Raw genomic sequence first — 21,464 nt, forward strand, 5'->3', positions numbered from 1 at the left:
GTCAACTCTTTACGGGAGCGTTTATTTCCATATTTTACTTTCATTTTAATCTGACAAAAAGTGTGGGGGATAGAATCGTGTTCCAGCAAAAGTGTGTACGTTATAACACCCACATCCCCCACGCTATCTACGCGCCTAAGGGGGATTGTGGTAGTTTTAGTCAAGTATGATACCGGGTTTACCAGAAATGATCAATTTATTATAAGAGTATTGGTTATGCAACTGTTATGCAACATTTCCTGTAAGTCATGAGACTGAACTGTCGAAAGGCTGAGAGTGAAATTAAAAGGGACAAAAGTGAAAGTAGAACCAGACAGGGTTTGGAGGAAATGGAGAGGTTTACAGGAAAGAGAGGTGGAACCAACGGTGGAGCTACACATAGAACCTAGCACACATAATACACATAGGATAGGTTTCCACCAATAGCTCAAGTCCAAAAACATTCTGATTGGCTGATGACGCTCCTGAAGAGGGAGGCGCGTCTCAAGCCCCGAGAAGCTTAAAACGTAGAGCGCAGGCACACTCACATCAGATGTCATCGGAGTGGCAGCTGCAACTCATCACTGACAGTTCAGTATAGACATTGTTTGGATTGTATTCTCAGTGCAATACGGTGAATAAAGGATCAACGGTCTTTCAACATCTTTCGTCTTGGTGGTCTCTTTCGGGTCTTTGACATCAGATTGCTAATTGGATTGGAGAGGTCCAGGAAGTGGTTAATTTTCCACATTAGGATTTCCATTTTTCACACAGGAAACAGCTCTCCTGAGGTCACCTGTTTCCCGTGGGCGCGGAATGGACACCAAAAGAAGGAACACAGTCGTGATTCAAAAACTGGAAAAAAAAACTCTTCATTGAAGGTTTGACCATGATATCAATCGATTGAATAATTGAAAACGCAAGTTGTTAGCCTAGTTTACTTAACGTGTTGGTTTGTTGTGGTGCAGATATAACGTTTCCCAAACAAACAGTCTAATTTGTCTGCCTTAATTGGTTGCACCTGCGAGTTGTGAGGGAAAATAACTCCACTGAAGATAAACAGTCGTTCTGACTGAGACTGCTGAACAAAAAAGGAAGAGGGACGTTTAAGTAGGTGGGTTTCCAGCTAACTCTGGTTTTAACAGAAACAAGACTTAATGCTCTGCTGACTAGAAGATGTTACAGTCTCCAACCTTTTGAAACAAACAAACCCTCGCCCCTTTTTTGCAAGGGTAATCCTCCTAAATAATAGTCCTATGTGATTTTTACATTTCAATTATCAATATTATGTAGGCCTATACGCCTTTACATAGGCTACTAAACAACTGTATTTTCATCTGATTCTTGAATAGGCCTACTTCAATATCAATATGCAACACTACCAACATGTTTCTTCATTTCAATTTCATTTAATTTCCATGGGGAATCTAATCTATTTTTTTTTTTTTTTAAAGAAAAAGCAATCTTTTTGTGCAATTAATAATTTTGGTTACAATTTTTAGCATTACCCACCTTTTAAGAAATCAGAGGCTGTTTAAGTTCTGACTTCAGTGGACAATTCGGTTGTAAAATTTTAATAGCAATCACCAAAACCACCCTAAGACGCCTCTTATAGTTATTGCACATCTGAAATCTCTCCATGATTAAGATAAAAAAGATTTTGTTTTTCGACAGGTAATGCAGTCCAGCACACTATTTTCAGCGCTATTGCTACACCAGTAGGCTATGGAGGAGAAAGGGCCCGTGAGATAAAGCAATTGTTTTTCAGTTCTTGACGAACATGGAATAGCCACAGAACTTTTGCAAAGTTATGCTTCCATTGGCTACACCAGACGAGCAAGCTTTTTTTCTGTTACTGTCTATGCGTGTGAGCAACGTGTGCGCTCCGCTTCCGTTGTTGTTTAAAGATTGAATGGGAAAGGGATTCAGATGTTTAACGGCTCCTACACACAGTTGCGTGCGCAGCAGTGCTGGAGACGCATCCTATTCACTTTGCATGGGCTCATATCATCTGTTGCCGAAGTGAATTGTGGGTCCGTTGCGTCGCGTTTCTCCCGTCGCTCGCGTTGAGAAGTTCAGCTGTTGCTGCACCGACAGATGGCACCGGCCAATTAAGCCAATCGACGGGCGGCATCAACCAATCAAATTACGGTTATACTTCAAGTCATTTGGATAGGTACCATCGGGAACACCCACTGGCATGCGTTGACGGAACGCAACTGTGTGTCCCTCATAGGGTCGGGCTTGATTTTTTTGGGCCCGATCTAAGCTCTACCCTGCATTAACCATATCTTCAAAATCACAAAAATGCTTCTACAGTTGCAAAGTCGAGGATTCATGCTTGGTAGACATTCTCTGGTAACCTGACTCTCGCCAGATGAATTTCGTTCCGCTTAGCTCTGCATAGCTTCACTCACATCCATCTGGGACCTCTTCCATTGAGAGTGATTTCTGCACCCGATTTTATGGTACAGCCAATCAGGACACAGGGCGGGAGTTTCATAGATGTGACATAGCGTAGAAGCGACTGTGACACTGTTATCAGCGTCACGGGTTGGCTTCGATGTGAGTGGTTGAAGTAGCACGTCAATAGATGATGGACAAGTGGCTTATTCAATCATATGCAATCATTTAGCATTGAAAAATACAGAGTTCCTAAATGCATTCTTTACACGATTACGGTGTAAGACCCTTAGGCTAAGAGTTTAAAGTTGTCTAAGGCTACGTTTACATGTGGCCGGCTATTTTCATAAACTTTTCATAAAGGAACATTTCAGCCTCTCCGTTTTCAAAAATAACATCGTGCACACCTGTCAGTTTTCAGAAAAGCTTTCGTTACGTGTATGTCATCGAACCTGTAGGTGGCAGTGTAACGAGAAGCCTCCGTTTGTCTAAGGCTACGTTTACACGTGGACGGCTATTTTCATAAACCGACATTTCACCCTCTCCGTTTTCACCCTGTCAGTTTTCAGAAAAGTTTTTCTTTACACTAACCCGGGTATATGCCTTCAAGAGCATGCCAAACCTGTCGGTGGCAGTGTAAGGAGAAGCTCAATCCCACGTTAGCCAATCAGAATCCCGAAAATACCAACAACAGCAACGAATCACTTCCTCTTTCTCTTCTGAACTAACTAAAAATCTCTGCCTCGTCACATAATTCTCTGTTTGTACCTCTTTAGACGCAAATGAACAAACTGAGTTTTCCCAAAAAAAACGATCAGAGTTTTTAAAAACTCTGTTTGCGGGGGGAAAAAAAACTCTGTTTTTTTATACTTAATAAAAAATGGGTTCCACCATTATAACTGATCCTGCTCGACGCTGATTGTCTAAAATGCATTTTTCGGGGATGGCTGGAGAAGGAGGCGCTTCTCGAGAGCCGAGGAGCACAAAGGGCATGCCACAGCCATCCATAGCTCAGATCTCATTGAGGGTACCAGCTGGTAACATCTCATCTTCATCCTATTGCTTGACTGTTCGGTCTGGACATTGTTTGGGCTGTATTTTCACTGCAATACGGTGAATAAAGATCAACAGTCTTCAGAATCTTCTGTCTATATTGTCTCCTTCAGACTCTGGTTCCAGAGTGCTATTAGCTAAGTGCTAGTTGCTAACTAACAAGTGTTAGCGAAATTCGGGAATTGGACTTTTTCCACAACACCACCTTTTACATCCTGACTCGGCTTGCGTACCCCCACCATCCGATACATAAAAACGTAACACATTCTATTGATGCATTCCAGGCATCATGTTTGATTAGCCACCCTACGTGAACAATTAACACAACTTCAGGTGTGCAACTGGTCTATCAGTTTTCACGCTAAAAAACAGTGTGGAGAACAACATTAGACTGGTGAGGGAGCACCTCACTGCAAACCACGCACTGTGGCTTTGGGGAGTCTGTCTCCAAATCCATGTGAAGCCTAGGCCTACTGTATATGCCTCATCATACTTTAGTTTTCTTTGCGCAGTATTTTCTGTCTCGTCCTTTCTTTTATTCCCCTGCGCTCCGGAGACACCTCCGCCTTCATCATTCTGCCCCCCATCCCATCGTTACCTGTGTCCTACTCGGTTTCTCTCGCTTCACCTCTTTGATGGCTTTAATTAGGCCTTTTGGACAGTGTCCCTCTTTTTAGCCAGTTTTCCATGTTTGCGTAGCCTTCTACCTAGCCTATACTTCCATGAAACTAACGCGCCAGATATTCTGGCTGCCCGCAGGAAATAATTTTTTTATTGAAAACACAGTTTACAAATAATTTCCTTTTCTTTAATTTCACGTTAGTGAGGATAGGAGCAGGCTTCACTCAATTTGTCTACTTTTAAACTTTAAGAGTGCTGGCCTGGATAGTTATACATAAAGGAAAGTAGGAGAGGCCGCACATATGCATAGTGCGGTCTCTCTCCTACTTTCCTTTAATTTCACGTTTCCATATTATTATAACCCGATTCAAAATTATTTATTATTTATTAATTAATTCGATTATTAATCATTGAATCAATTTAATCATTTTTAACACCTTTCCGACATTGCCCTTTTCATCTCGCGTACCCCCTAGTGGCAGCTTGTGTACCACCGGTGGTACGCGTACCACAGTTTGGGAACCCCTGGCCTATGCCAAAGTTGTTTTGAGGTTATGCTACTTATTCATCCACTCGTTTTGTTCAAGAGTGAAGACAATCAATTTGCTTTCATTATTCTCTGATTTATATAGGCTACTATCTCATTTTCTCTCCATGTTCAGGTTTTTGACTGTCAATCAATGAAAATCCTGTAGATGGGCTTGTAAATCAGAAATGCTCTAGTTTCCCCTTAGTTTTACAACATATATCCTCTTTTGGTCAACCTTCTGTTTTGGTCTACTTTTCTACCTCGTGCACAAGTAGACATGAAGCTGACCTAAGCCTCGCTTGAATAAACAAAGGCAAGATGTAGCTGAGTTAATGTAAGGGTTTCAGCCTCAAGTGAAAGTCTATGTTAGTTCAAGCCAGGCTATTTCTGTTAAGTGCAGCATTAGTGACGGTGATGGAATACCTGCTATGAATGTAAAATACAGTAGATAAAGCCATGTTTATTACAGTGCATGAAAATGCACTGTACTGTTCTTCCTAGGCTTCTTATTACAGTGCATGAAAATGCACTGTACTGTTCTTCCTAGGCTTCTTATTCTTCTTCTTCTAACGCAATTAATGCAGCTTCAACCGCTTAACGTAGAAACTTCATTTAAACTATGTTACGTAGGTCTTACTTAGGACATGGGTGCTTTGTATTTTTCAGCTTTGTAACTTTTATACTTTTTAAACTATTAATTAAAAACTGTTCAAAATTTCCCCATTGACTTAACATGGGCTGATGACATCACAATAGAGCCGTTAAGCAATTAGAATCCTATGGCAGGTGTTCGGGCCACCTGGACCAACTGCCATTCTCAGGCTTTAAGCATACAAACTGGCCCTATTAAGACTACACATCCTGTTCAACTGCTTCCTCTGCCAAAAACTGTTTCAAAATAAAAGTCCTCACTACAATATTTCACTGTTAAACAATTTAACCCTTTAAACTACTGAACTTTTTAACTGTTCAGCCATTGTAACTGTTACTTGTCATCAACTATGACTCTTACCCACTGTAGCTAGTTAGCATGGTTAGCATAGTTAGCATGGTTAGCATAGTTAGCATGCTAGCATGTTAGCATGCTAGTTAGCATTTTTTGCAAAACAGCTAAAAACGATTAGCTAAGTTAGCTAAGTCACATAGTTAGCATGTTAGCATGCTAGTTAGCATGCTAGTTAGCATTTTTAGCAAAACTGTTAAAAACGATTAGCTAAGTTAGCTAAGTCACATGGTTAGCATAGTTAGCATGCTAGCATGTTAGCATGCTAGTTAGCATTTTTTTAAAACTGCTAAAAATGATTAGCTAAGTCACATGGTTAGCATAGTTAGCATGCTAACATGTTATCATGCTAGTTAGCATTTTTAGCAAAACTGCTAAAAATGATTAGCTAAGTTAGCTAAGTCACATGGTTAGCATAGTTAGCATGTTAACATGTTAGCATGCTAGTTAGCATTTTTAGCAAAACTATTAAAAATGATTAGCTAAGTTAACTAAGTCACGTGGTTAGCATAGTTAGCATGTTAATTAGCATAGTTATCATAACTAATAAAAATGATTAGCTAGGTTAGCTAAGTCATATGGTTAGCATAGTTAACATTTTAACATTGTTAGCATAGTAACTTGGTTAGCATTATTATCTTTGTTAACATAGTTAGCATAACTACTAGCAAACAATGGAGCCATTCCAACTGTTAGTTATCGTCAACTATCTGGCTAAATAATTTAACCATTTCAATTATCAACCTATTTAACTGTTTAGTCATTCCAACTATATTAAACCTTATCTACCAAGCAAATAATTTAACCATATGAACTCATCATATTTTTGCATTTTCATGCACTGTATTTCCTTCAGGAAATGCTTTTCTAGTTACAGTGCATGAAAATGCACTGTACTGTTATTCCAAGGCATTTTATTATTATTATTATAGTGCATGAAAATGCACTATACTGTTCTTCCAAGGCTTCTTCTTATTACAGTGCATGAAAATGCACTGTACTGTTATTCCAAGGCATTTTATTACAGTGCATGAAAATGCACTGTACTGTTATTCCAAGGCATTTTATTATTATTACAGTGCATGAAAATGCACTGTACTGTTCTTCCTAGGCTTCTTCTTATTCTTATTCTTCTTCTTCTTCTAACGCGCTTAATACAGCTTCAACCATTTAACGTAGAAACTTCATTCAAACTGCGTTGCGTAGGTCTTACTTATGACATGGGTGCTATGTATTTTTCATCTTTGTAACTTTTATACTTTTTAAACTATTAATTAAAAACTAATCAAAATTTCCCCATTGACTTAACATTATGATTATGACATCACAATACAGCCGTTAAGCAATTAGAATCCTATGGCAGGTGTTCGGGCCACCTGGATCAACTGCCAGTTTCAGGCTTTAAGCATACAAACTGGCCCTATTAAGACTACACATCCTGTTCAACTGCTTCCTCTGCCAAAAACTGTTTCAAAATAAAAGTCCTCACTACAATATTTCACTGTTAAACAATTTAACCCTTTAAACTACTGAACTTTTTAACTGTTCAGCCATTGTAACTGTTACTTGTCATCAACTATGACTCCTACCCACTGTAGCTAGTTAGCATGGTTAGCATAGTTAGCATGCTAGCATGTTAGCATGCTAGCATGTTAGCATGCTAGTTAGCATTTTTTACAAAACTGCTAAAAATGATTAGCTAAGTTAGCTAAGTCACATGGTTAGCATAGTTAGCATGCTAACATGTTAGCATGCTAGTTAGCATTTTTTACAAAACTGCTAAAAATGATTAGCTAAGTTAGCTAAGTCACATGGTTAGCATAGTTAGCATGCTAACATGTTAGCATGCTAGTTAGCATTTTTTACAAAACTGCTAAAAATGATTAGCTAAGTTAGCTAAGTCACATGGTTAGCATAGTTAGCATGCTAGCATACTTAGCATGCTAGCATACTTAGCATGCTAACATGTTAGCATGCTAGTTAGCATAGTTAGCAAAACTGCTAAAAATGATTAGCTAGATTAGCTAAGTCACATGGTTAACATAGTTAGCATGTTAGCATTGCTAACTACTAAAAATGCATTAGCTAAGTTAACTAAGTTAAGTATTGTCCACCTATTTAACCGTTCAATCATTCCAACTTTATTAAACCTTATCTTCCAAGCAAATCATTTAACCATATAAACTATCCACCTATTTAACTGTTCAGTCACTCCAACTATATTAAACCTCATCTACCTAGCAACCAATATAGTTTGTTTTTACTCTGTATGATATTTTACATCATATTTTTTGCATTTTCATGCACTGTATTTCCTTCAGGAAATGCTTTTCTAGTTATTATTATTCTTCTTCTAACGCACTTAATGCAGCTTCAACCGTTTAACGTAGAAACTTCATTCAAACTATGTTACGTAGGTCTTACTTAGGACATGTGAGCTTTGTATTTTTCAACTTTGTAACTTTTATACTTTTTAAACTATTAATTAAAAACTAATCAAAATTTCCCCATTGACTTAACATTATGATTATGACATCACAATACGGCCGTTAAGCAATTAGAATCCTATGGCAGGTGTTCGGGCCACCTGTTTCAACTGCCAGTCTCAGGCTTTAAGCATACAAACTGGCCCTATTAAGACTACACATCCTGTTCAACTGCTTCCTCTGCCAAAAACTGTTTCAAAATAAAAGTCCTCACTACAATATTTCACTGTTAAACAATTTAACCCTTTAAACTACTGAACTTTTTAACTGTTCAGCCATTGTAACTGTTACTTGTCATCAACTATGACTCCTACCCACTGTAGCTAGTTAGCATGGTTAGCATAGTTAGCATGTTAGCATGTTAGCATGCTAACTTGTTAGCATGCTAGTTAACATTTTTAGCAAAACTGCTAAAAATGATTAGCTAAGTTAGCTAAGTCACATGGTTAGCATAGTTAGCATGTTAGCATGTTAGCATGCTAGTTAGCATTTTTTGCAAAACTGCTAAAAATGATTAGCTAAGTTAGCTAAGTCACATGGTTAGCATAGTTAGCATGCTAGCATGTTAGCATGCTAGTTAGCATTTTTTACAAAACTGCTAAAAATGATTGGCTAAGTTAGCTAAGTCACATGGTTAGCATAGTTAGCATGCTAGCATGTTAGCATGCTAGTTAGCATTTTTTGCAAAACTGCTAAAAATGATTAGCTAAGTTAGCTAAGTCACATGGTTAGCATAGTTAGCATGCTAGCATGTTAGCATGCTAGTTAGCATTTTTTGCAAAACTGCTAAAAATGATTAGCTAAGTTAGCTAAGTCACATGGTTAGCATAGTTAGCATGCTAGCATGTTAGCATGCTAGTTAGCATTTTTTGCAAAACTGCTAAAAATGATTAGCTAAGTTAGCTAAGTCACATGGTTAGCATAGTTAGCATGCTAGCATGTTAGCATGCTAGTTAGCATTTTTTGCAAAACTGCTAAAAATGATTAGCTAAGTTAGCTAAGTCACATGGTTAGTATAGTTAGCATGCTAGCATGTTAACATGCTAGTTAGCATTTTTTATAAAACTGCTAAAAATGATTAGCTAAGTTAGCTAAGTCACATGGTTAGCATAGTTAGCATGCTAACATGTTAGCATGCTAGTTAGCATTTTTTGCAAAACTGCTAAAAATGATTAGCTAAGTTAGCTAAGTAACGTGGTTAGCATGCTAATGTGTTAGCATGCTAGTTAGCATTTTTAGCAAAACTGCTAAAAATTATTAGCTAAGTTAGCTAAGTAACATGGTTAACATAGTTAGCATGTTAGCATTGCTAACATGCTAGTTAGCATAACTACTAAATATGAAAACATTAGCTAAGTTAACTAAGTTAAGTATTATCCACCTATTTAACCGTTCAATCATTCCAACTATATTAAACCTTATCTACCAAGCAAATCATTTAACCATATAAACTATCCACCTATTTAACTGTTCAGTCACTCCAACTATATTAAACCTCATCTACCTAGCAACCAATATAGTTTGTTTTTACTCTGTATGATATTTTACATCATATTTTTTGCATTTTCATGCACTGTATTTCCTTCAGGAAATGCTTTTCTAGTTATTATTATTATTCTTCTTCTAACGCACTTAATGCAGCTTCAACCGTTTAACGTAGAAACTTCATTCAAACTATGTTACGTAGGTCTTACTTAGGACATGTGAGCTTTGTATTTTTCAACTTTGTAACTTTTATACTTTTTAAACTATTAATTAAAAACGAATCAAAATTTCCCCATTGACTTAACATTATGATTATGACATCACAATACGGCCGTTAAGCAATTAGAATCCTACGGCAGGTGTTCGGGCCACCTGTTTCAACTGCCAGTCTCAGGCTTTAAGCATACAAACTGGCCCTATTAAGACTACACATCCTGTTCAACTGCTTCCTCTGCCAAAAACTGTTTCAAAATAAAAGTCCTCACTACAATATTTCACTGTTAAACAATTTAACCCTTTAAACTACTGAACTTTTTAACTGTTCAGCCATTGTAACTGTTACTTGTCATCAACTATGACTCCTACCCACTGTAGCTAGTTAGCATGGTTAACATAGTTAGCATGTTAGCATGCTAACATGTTAGCATGCTAGTTAGCATTTTTTGCAAAACTGCTAAAAATGATTAGCTAAGTTAGCTAAGTCACATGGTTAGCATAGTTAGCATGCTAGCATGTTAGCATGCTAGTTAGCATTTTTTGCAAAACTGCTAAAAATGATTAGCTAAGTTAGCTAAGTCACATGGTTAGCATAGTTAGCATGCTAGCATGTTAGCATGCTAGTTAGCATTTTTTGCAAAACTGCTAAAAATGATTAGCTAAGTTAGCTAAGTCACATGGTTAGCATAGTTAGCATGTTAGCATGTTAACATGCTAGTTAGCATTTTTTATAAAACTGCTAAAAATGATTAGCTAAGTTAGCTAAGTCACATGGTTAGCATAGTTAGCATGCTAACATGTTAGCATGCTAGTTAGCATTTTTTGCAAAACTGCTAAAAATGATTAGCTGAGTTAGCTAAGTAACGTGGTTAGCATGCTAATGTGTTAGCATGCTAGTTAGCATTTTTAGCAAAACTGCTAAAAATTATTAGCTAAGTTAGCTAAGTAACATGGTTAACATAGTTAGCATGTTAGCATTGCTAACATGCTAGTTAGCATAACTACTAAATATGAAAACATTAGCTAAGTTAACTAAGTTAAGTATTATCCACCTATTTAACCGTTCAATCATTCCAACTATATTAAACCTTATCTACCAAGCAAATCATTTAACCATATAAACTATCCACCTATTTAACTGTTCAGTCACTCCAACTATATTAAACCTCATCTACCTAGCAACCAATATAGTTTGTTTTTACTCTGTATGATATTTTACATCATATTTTTTGCATTTTCATGCACTGTATTTCCTTCAGGAAATGCTTTTCTAGTTATTATTATTATTATTATTATTATTCTTCTAACGCAGCTAATGCAGCTTCAACCGTTTAACGTAGAAACTTCATTCAAACTATGTTACGTAGGTCTTACTTAGGACATGTGAGCTTTGTATTTTTCAACTTTGTAACTTTTATACTTTTTAAACTATTAATTAAAAACTAATCAAAATTTCCCCATTGACTTAACATTATGATTATGACATCACAATACAGCCGTTAAGCAATTAGAATCCTATGGCAGGTGTTCGGGCCAGCTGCATCAACTGCCAGTCTCAGGCTTTAAGCATACAAACTGGCCCTATTAAGACTACACATCCTGTCCAACTGCTTCCTCTGCCAAAAACTGTTTCAAAATAAAAGTCCTCACTACAATATTTCACTGTTAAACAATTTAACCCTTTAAACTACTGAACTTTTTAACTGTTCAGCCATTGTAACTGTTACTTGTCATCAACTATGACTCCTACCCACTGTAGCTAGTTAGCATGGTTAGCATAGTTAGCATGCTAGCATGTTAGCATGCTAGTTAGCATTTTTTACAAAACTGCTAAAAATGATTAGCTAAGTTAGCTAAGTCACATGGTTAGCATAGTTAGCATGCTAACATGTTAGCATGCTAGTTAGCATTTTTTACAAAACTGCTAAAAATGATTAGCTAAGTTAGCTAAGTCACATGGTTAGCATAGTTAGCATGCTAGCATGCTAGTTAGCATTTTTTACAAAACTATTAAAAATGATTAGCTAAGTTAGCTAAGTCACATGGTTAGCATAGTTAGCATGTTAACATGTTAACATGCTAGTTAGCATAGTTAGCAAAACTGCTAAAAATGATTAGCTAGATTAGCTAAGTCACATGGTTAACATAGTTAGCATGTTAGCATTGCTAACTACTAAAAATACATTAGCTAAGTTAACTAAGTTAAGTATTGTCCACCTATTTAACCGTTCAATCATTCCAACTATATTAAACCTTATCTTCCAAGCAAATCATTTAACCATATAAACTATCCACCTATTTAACTGTTCAGTCACTCCAACTATATTAAACCTCATCTACCTAGCAACCAATATAGTTTGTTTTTACTCTGTATGATATTTTACATCATATTTTTTGCATTTTCATGCACTGTATTTCCTTCAGGAAATGCTTTTCTAGTTCTTCTTATTCTTCTTCTTCTAACGCGTTTAATGCAGCTTCAACCGTTTAACGTAGAAACTTCATTCAAACTTTTTTACGTAGGTCTTACTTAGGACAAGAGTGCTATGTATTTTTCATCTTTGTAACTTTTATACTTTTTAAACTATTAATTAAAAACTATCAAAATTTCCCCATTGACTTAACATTGCCCTTTATGACATCACAGCAATTAGAATCCTATGGCAGGTGTTCGGGCCACCTGGATCAACTGCCACTTTCAGGCTTTAAGCATACAAACTGGCCCTATTAAGACTACACATCCTGTTCAACTGCTTCCTCTGCCAAAAACTGTTAAAAAATAAAAGTCCTCACTACAATATTTCACTGTTAAACAATTTAACCCTTTAAACTACTGAACTTTTTAACTGTTCAGCCATTGTAACTGTTACTTGTCATCAACTATGACTCCTACCCACTGTAGCTAGTTAGCATGGTTAACATAGTTAGCATGCTAGCATGTTAGCATGCTAGTTAGCATTTTTTGCAAAACTGCTAAAAATGATTAGCTAAGTTAGCTAAGTCACATGGTTAGCATAGTTAGCATGCTAGCATGTTAGCATGCTAGTTAGCATTTTTTATAAAACTGCTAAAAATGATTAGCTAAGTTAGCTAAGTCACATGGTTAGCATAGTTAGCATGCTAGCATGTTAGCATGCTAGTTAGCATTTTTTGCAAAACTACTAAAAATGATTAGCTAAGTTAGCTAAGTCACATGGTTAGCATAGTTAGCATGCTAGCATGTTAGCATTGCTAGTTAGCATTTTTAGCAAAACTGTTAAAAATGATTAGCTAAGTTAGCTAAGTCACATGGTTAGCATAGTTAGCATGCTAACATGTTAGCATGCTAGTTAGCATTTTTAGCAAAACTGCTAAAAATTATTAGCTAAGTAACATGGTTAACATAGTTAGCATGTTAGCATTGCTAACATGCTAGTTAGCATAACTACTAAAAATGAAAACATTAGCTAAGTTAACTAAGTTAAGTATTATCCACCTATTTAACCGTTCTATCATTCCAACTATATTAAACCTTATGTACCAAGCAAATCATTTAACCATATAAACTATCCACCTATTTAACTGTTCAGTCACTCCAACTATATTAAACCTCATCTACCTAGCAACCAATATAGTTTGTTTTTACTCTGTATGATATTTTACATCATATTTTTTGCATTTTCATGCACTGTATTTCCTTCAGGAAATGCTTTTCTAGTTATTATTATTCTTCTTCTAACGCACTTAATGCAGCTTCAACCGTTTAACGTAGAAACTTCATTCAAACTATGTTACGTAGGTCTTACTTAGGACATGTGAGCTTTGTATTTTTCAACTTTGTAACTTTTATACTTTTTAAACTATTAATTAAAAACGAATCAAAATTTCCCCATTGACTTAACATTATGATTATGACATCACAATACGGCCGTTAAGCAATTAGAATCCTACGGCAGGTGTTCGGGCCACCTGTTTCAACTGCCAGTCTCAGGCTTTAAGCATACAAACTGGCCCTATTAAGACTACACATCCTGTCCAACTGCTTCCTCTGCCAAAAACCGTTTCAAAATAAAAGTCCTCACTACAATATTTCACTGTTAAACAATTTAACCCTTTAAACTACTGAACTTTTTAACTGTTCAGCCATTGTAACTGTTACTTGTCATCAACTATGACTCCTACCCACTGTAGCTAGTTAGCATGGTTAGCATAGTTAGCATGCTACTTAGCATTTTTTACAAAACTGCTAAAAATGATTAGCTAAGTTAGCTAAGTCACATGGTTAGCATAGTTAGCATGCTAACATGTTAGCATGCTAGTTAGCATTTTTTACAAAACTGCTAAAAATGATTAGCTAAGTTAGCTAAGTCACATGGTTAGCATAGTTAGCATGCTAGCATGTTAGCATGCTAGTTAGCATTTTTTACAAAACTGCTAAAAATGATTAGCTAAGTTAACTAAGTCACATGGTTAGCATAGTTAGCATGCTAGCATGTTAGCATGCTAGTTAGCATTTTTTACAAAACTGCTAAAAATGATTAGCTAGATTAGCTAAGTCACATGGTTAACATAGTTAGCATGTTAGCATTGCTAACTACTAAAAATGCATTAGCTAAGTTAACTAAGTTAAGTATTGTCCACCTATTTAACCGTTCAATCATTCCAACTATATTAAACCTTATCTTCCAAGCAAATCATTTAACCATATAAACTATCCACCTATTTAACTGTTCAGTCACTCCAACTATATTAAACCTCATCTACCTAGCAACCAATATAGTTTGTTTTTACTCTGTATGATATTTTACATCATATTTTTTGCATTTTCATGCACTGTATTTCCTTCAGGAAATGCTTTTCTAGTTACAGTGCATGAAAATGCACTGTACTGTTCTTCCTAGGCTTCTTCTTATTCTTATTATTCCTCTTCTTCTAACGCAGTTAATGCAGCTTCAACCGTTTAACGTAGAAACTTCATTCAAACATTGACGCGTAGGTCTTAATTAGGACATGTGGGCTTTGTATTTTTCAACTTTGTAACTTTTATACTTTTTAAACTATTAATTAAAAACTATCAAAATTTTCCCATTGACTTAACATTGCCCTTTATGACATCACAGCAATTAGAATCTTATGGCAGGTGTTCAGGCCAGCTGGCCCAACTGCCATTCTCAGGCTTTAAGCATACAAACTGGCCCTATTAAGACTACACATCCTGTTCAACTGCTTCCTCTGCCAAAAACTGTTTCAAAATAAAAGTCCTCACTACAATATTTCACTGTTAAACAATTTAACCCTTTAAACTACTGAACTTTTTAACTGTTCAGCCATTGTAACTGTTACTTGTCATCAACTATGACTCCTACCCACTGTAGCTAGTTAGCTAAGTTAGCTAAGTAACTTGGTTAGCATAGTTAGCATGCTAGTTAGCATTTTTAGCAAAACTGCTAAAATGATTAGCTAAGTTAGCTAAGTCACATGGTTAGCATAGTTAGCATGCTAGCATGTTAGCATGCTAGTTAGCATTTTTAGCAAAACTGCTAAAAATGATTAGCTAAGTTAGCTAAGTCACATGGTTAGCATAGTTAGCATGCTAACATGTTAGCATGCTAGTTAGCATTTTTAGCAAAACTGCTAAAAATGATTAGCTAAGTTAGCTAAGTCACATGGTTAGCATAGTTAGCATGCTAGCATGTTAGCATGCTAGTTAGCATTTTTTACAAAACTGCTAAAAATGATTAGCTCAGTTAGCTAAGTCACATGGTTAGCATAGTTAGCATGCTAGCATGTTAGCATGCTAGTTAGCATTTTTTACAAAACTGCTAAAAATGATTAGCTAAGTTAGCTAAGTCACATGGTTAGCATAGTTAGCATGCTAACATTGCTAACATGCTAGTTAGCATAACTACTAAAAATGAAAACATTAGCTAAGTTAACTAAGTTAAGTATTATCCACCTATTTAACCGTTCAATCATTCCAACTATATTAAACCTTATCTACCAAGCAAATCATTTAACTGTATAAACTATCCACCTATTTAACTGTTCAGTCATTCCAACTATATTAAACCTCATCTACCTAGCAACCAATATAGTTTATATAGTATATATTTTTTGCATTTTCATGCACTGTATTTCCTTCAGGAAATGCTTTTCTAGTTCTTATTATTCCTCTTCTTCTAACGCAGTTAATGCAGCTTCAACCGTTTAACGTAGAAACTTCATTCAAACATTGACGCGTAGGTCTTAATTAGGACATGTGGGCTTTGTATTTTTCAACTTTGTAACTTTTATACTTTTTAAACTATTAATTAAAAACTATCAAAATTTTCCCATTGACTTAACATTGCCCTTTATGACATCACAGCAATTAGAATCTTATGGCAGGTGTTCAGGCCAGCTGGCCCAACTGCCATTCTCAGGCTTTAAGCATACAAACTGGCCCTATTAAGACTACACATCCTGTTCAACTGCTTCCTCTGCCAAAAACTGTTTCAAAATAAAAGTCCTCACTACAATATTTCACTGTTAAACAATTTAACCCTTTAAACTACTGAACTTTTTAACTGTTCAGCCATTGTAACTGTTACTTGTCATCAACTATGACTCCTACCCACTGTAGCTAGTTAGCTAAGTTAGCTAAGTAACTTGGTTAGCATAGTTAGCATGCTAGCATGTTAGCATGCTAGTTAGCATTTTTAGCAAAACTGCTAAAAACGATTAGCTAAGTTAGCTAAGTCACATGGTTAGCATAGTTAGCATGCTAGCATGTTAGCATGCTAGTTAGCATTTTTAGCAAAACTGCTAAAAATGATTAGCTAAGTTAGCTAAGTCACATGGTTAGCATAGTTAGCATGCTAACATGTTAGCATGCTAGTTAGCATTTTTAGCAAAACTGCTAAAAATGATTAGCTAAGTTAGCTAAGTCACATGGTTAGCATAGTTAGCATGCTAGCATGTTAGCATGCTAGTTAGCATTTTTTACAAAACTGCTAAAAATGATTAGCTCAGTTAGCTAAGTCACATGGTTAGCATAGTTAGCATGCTAGCATGTTAGCATGCTAGTTAGCATTTTTTACAAAACTGCTAAAAATGATTAGCTAAGTTAGCTAAGTCACATGGTTAGCATAGTTAGCATGCTAGCATTGCTAACATGCTAGTTAGCATAACTACTAAAAATGAAAACATTAGCTAAGTTAACTAAGTTAAGTATTATCCACCTATTTAACCGTTCAATCATTCCAACTATATTAAACCTTATCTACCAAGCAAATCATTTAACTGTATAAACTATCCACCTATTTAACTGTTCAGTCATTCCAACTATATTAAACCTCATCTACCTAGCAACCAATATAGTTTATATAGTATATATTTTTTGCATTTTCATGCACTGTATTTCCTTCAGGAAATGCTTTTCTAGTTTGCTTATTCATCACCAATATTCATAACAGGAAGTTGATCTGCTGGAACATGGAATTGTGACGTGTATAGGGCACATCATGGAATTCTTGATTATGCCAAACGAAAATGAATGCACTTCTGGCTCTAGGCTATATTTTTGGACAGGGTCTTTGAACATGAGGTTTTGTCTCATTTGTGTATTCTCACCTTGAAATAAGTCTTTACATGACTGAAATAACTCTACACATGTTCCTATTACTAAATCTGTCACCTTTGCTTTGCAGGAATACCTTTTCCAATGACCCGACACATTGCCTCATCATGCAGTCCGAAACTCACTGTGACCCTCCTAGCAATCTCTCCCACAATGGACAATCAGTTGGAACTACAAATGGAAGCCAAATCCCAAATCCCAGTATGAACCAACACCACTATATTACCGCGTGGCAGCCACAACTTTTCACACAGCATGGATTACACTTTCTACAGACTGGTCATCATGGAGATGGAGTTAATGGGAGGTCATCAGCAGAACAGACTCCTGTGTACTTATCTGTAGGTCCAGGTTGTGGCACTCTTACCAGTGGACACAACATGGCCTCAGCTGGAACCCAGCACTGTGTGCAGTCACAGCCCATGGCCATGGTACAAAGTCAACGGACATTCCTCATTAACACGTACAAAGTTCGCTTACACAGAGGTAATCAGCCACAGGACAAGTTAAACAGTGACAAGAGTTCCTCCCATTCATCTATTGTTTCTCAATCTCACCAATTCAGTGGTTCAAAGCAAGTTCAAAAGCCCACCATGGATCAGATCTCCGGTGGGATCTCGAATCACCAAAAAAGTTTTCCAGGAAAAGTTACTCTTCTCATCAAGCAGAGTGACTTGGTTTGTGCTGCTAAACCAGAGCATGTCCTTAAGGATCAAAGAACTGTTGTTTCATGTGGAGATGACCGTTCACAACAGTCTGAGCAAGAGCGCAACATGATTGGGAGGGGAATGGTACAGGCATCCTCAACTTTATCTACAGGACAATCAGGGAGCTCAGTTCTTCACATAAGTGACAGTCGCTTTAATGGTGTGAAATTAGCTAACAGGTCATCTTTGTTAGCTTCTCAGTCTGTCTTCACTACCAGTTTGACTAGCTTGCAATCCACCTGCTGCTCATCTGATAACGGTGTCCCTTCTCCGCCTACCATAATTTCCCAAGGTCTTCAGTCAAAGTATACCTCTTCTCAGGGTTTGAGTACTTCCCTCCCGACGAGGAGTAGTGCACATATTTCCACCTCCTACCCCAATAGCCTTCCCCCTGGCCTGCACATTTCCAGGCCCACTCAGACCCGTGTTGATGTTAGAAACATGCTGGTGCAAACAGTCCAAGGACAATCGAAAAAACATACGCAAAGGGCTGTTGCGGTTGTCCCTCCTACATTACAACAGCGTCCTGATGATGATGAAAGAAAAAAAGAAAAGGGTGATGAACAATCTATTAAGATACATAGTGTTTGGTCAGACGCTGCAGAAAACACAGATGAAAATATATCTAAGCCTGATTGTCATCCTTCAGTAATTGCCATTGATGGGTCTGATGTGAAGTCCTCAACTGATCACAAGAGAGTAGTAAATGAAGGCTGCCATCAAACTGTTGTCTCGTTTAAAAAATGTGTGCCTAACTTGTCACAATCAACAGGACAGAAATCTGATGTAGCAAAACATCCAAAGATGAAGGGGAGCATTGTCGATCTGAAATCAAAGACAGAGGAGATCACCACCCAACCAAACCAACATGCGACAACCAACACTCATCCAGAACAAAATTACGGACTATTAGGTTCCATCAGAGACCCTGTAAAGTTTAGTCTTAGAATGTTGAAAGAGTTTATTGCTAATCTTGAAGCAGAACAAATCAAGCAAAACGGCAAGAGTGATGATAGCTCAGACCTTGTGCATACTTTACTTGACCTTTACTGGGGTGGAAGTTCTTATAACTACAAGACTGCAAAAGCAGAAGGTGTCATTGAGAATATACTGCAAGAAGCCACCGAGTTTAACATTGCAAATGATTCTGTGGTTTTTGATGGCATGAAAGTGGAGGATTTATATCAGTTAAAAGAAAGATTTCACATTCCTAAGTGGGATTGCAATGTTTCAGTGTCGGATGATATCTTTAAGTCATCTTCAAGAGGCATTAAGGAAAAAGTAGGAGGGCTTGACAAACAATCTACAGAGAACAGTTTCATCTCTGAAACCTGTTCGTTATTACCACCAGAGCACATTGAGACCATGGTAGGTGTATCTCTGGAAGATCCTCATTGTTCCCCATCAGCCAAAACTTTGGACAAAGCCACTGATCTTGAGAGGACTGGCACAAATAATGCAGAAGATTCCCAAAAGCCAGCCATTAGCCTTTCAAATCTGCATGTTTCTGACAATGAAATTGTCACTGACACAGAAAAAAATGCTTTTTATAGCAGCAATGTTCCAAACATCCGTAAGTGTAAAAAACAGGATGATTGTGGTATCCTTGAGCTGGAGAAAACACCAGAGAAGGACTACACAATAAGTCCAAAGTCCCCTCGAGATTTTGCAGTGAAATTAACCATGCTGTCGTCTGAGGACATAATGAAAATGTTTGATTGTGAGAATAATGGCAAGATTAAAAATCTCTGTGAGAACCTGTCTTCAACAGCACCAAGCACGGCTGAAGAATCAAATCAAGGCTTTACCAAAATGAAGATGCAAGTGTTGTCACCAGATGAGGCAAAGGCCCTCTCTAAGCTATTTAATAAAGATGACAAAGAGGGGTTCTGTACATCTTCTCCTGACATGCCTCATAGGCATGCAGATGATGATGAGGATGAGACAGGGCTTGGTTCTCTGCAAAAGGGTAATGTAAACCCAGATCAGATCCAAGAAGAAACTGTTGATGGCAAAACTCTAGACTTGTCAGGTGGAAGTGTTTTGCCATGTATTTTCGCTAACAATTCAGGTAAAGGGATTCACAGCCACACAATTACAGCAGACAAGATGGTACTTGACAAGAACAAGTTATCAATGTTTAAAAAGGTGAAGCATAGTTCTCCTGACAAAACCCTAACTGTAGAGGATGCAGTGAAACCAAGGTGTCTCCAACCCAAAAGCAGTAATGCACAGAAATCATGTGGTACAACAACCCTCAAAAAGCTATCCCATGGTCCAACAACCTCCCAGAAGGCTAAGAAAGGTTTTCTTTCATCAGCCAAATATGTGCATGGAGCAAAAGGGGTGCTGCATCCACACCTTCTCTCAAAATCCAACAGTTGTGCCACACTTTCTGTAAAGGATCTTGCCAGAAGCAATAAAAGGAAATGGGTTGAACATGGTAGTGAAGATCAAGTAACGTTAGTCACATCCTCACCACCCAAACCTTCAATTGTTTTCTCACCAATGGAAAAATCTGCTAAGGAAAAGGTCCTCAAAAATTGGGAGAGCACTTTTGTGCCAACAAATGTTAAGTCAAGAAGACTGTCTGTCCCTAGTACAAAGGAGACATCCTTCAGTTCATCAGAGTTTAAACCTAGAAGACATGAGAAGACATGACAAATCAAGAATGAAGCCAGATATTGGACCATTAATAATTTTACGTCTGGGTGACATCTCTCAGTTACACTATTCAAATGAAGAGTTTTGTATGAATCTCTGTTAAATTAATTTCATTGTAGATAAGGTTGACATTATGTTTTTTTTCAGTATATATTTTTTTAAAATAAAACATTTACACCTATTTTTGGTAAGTGATGTTACTGTTGACCTTTATAACTGCTTTTCAAAATAATAAAAAATGTATACACTGAACTTGCACATACACAGAAGATAAATGACCATTCAGTATATGCAAAGTGTTGAGTATATAAATATAACATTTTTCAATTTAGGAAAAGGTCCTCAAAAATTGGGAGAGCACCTTTGTGCCAACAAATGTTAGGTCAAGAAGACTGTCTGTCCCTACATAAAAAGTACAAAGGAGACATCTTTTAGTTCATCAGTGTTTAAACCTAGAAGACACGACAAATGAAGAATGAAGCCAGATATTGGACCATTACTGATTAAGTGGAGAAAACGTTTGCAAAAAAAAGAGCTAAAGCTAAGTTGTGTGTCATTGTGAAATTACTTTCTGGAAAGTTATATTTAATTTCAGGTGACATTTCATTTCAGTAAAATGTCAGTTATAAGGTCCCTTGAAATGCATAACTCAGCATGTCTTTCATTGCCTCCAATTTCATTGACAAAAATGCTTCCATGATGGCATTCACAAATATAACAC

At 36.8% G+C, this 21,464-nt stretch overlaps 1 protein-coding gene across 2 annotated transcripts; it reads left to right on the plus strand.

Moving 5' to 3' along the window:
- The first annotated feature begins 432 nt into the window (after positions 1-432).
- On the plus strand, positions 433-20,924 carry LOC143136118 (uncharacterized). Of its 2 annotated transcripts, none has more exons than XM_076296619.1 (2): positions 433-860; positions 17,443-20,924. In XM_076296619.1, the coding sequence occupies exon 2, from the start codon at positions 17,480-17,482 to the stop codon at positions 20,738-20,740; it is 3,261 nt and encodes a 1,086-aa protein (XP_076152734.1). In that variant the 5' UTR covers positions 433-860; positions 17,443-17,479; the 3' UTR covers positions 20,741-20,924. The 2 variants fall into 2 exon arrangements, with proteins under 2 accessions (XP_076152734.1, XP_076152735.1); XM_076296620.1 differs by lacking the exon at positions 433-860 and adding an exon at positions 876-1,093.
- The last annotated feature ends 540 nt before the right edge of the window (positions 20,925-21,464 follow it).

The sequence above is a fragment of the Alosa pseudoharengus genome, unplaced genomic scaffold (assembly GCF_046254945.1).
Source record: "Alosa pseudoharengus isolate Yale_2024_CS ecotype anadromous, Long Island Sound unplaced genomic scaffold, YU_APseudo_1.1 YU_APseudo_1.1_scf_20, whole genome shotgun sequence".
NCBI lineage: Eukaryota > Metazoa > Chordata > Actinopteri > Clupeiformes > Clupeidae > Alosa > Alosa pseudoharengus.

What these genes read in the sequence shown, in the direction of transcription:
- LOC143136118 (XM_076296619.1), top strand. Translation starts at nt 17,480, where the DNA reads ATGCAGTCCGAAACTCACTGTGACCCTCCTAGCAATCTCTCCCACAAT.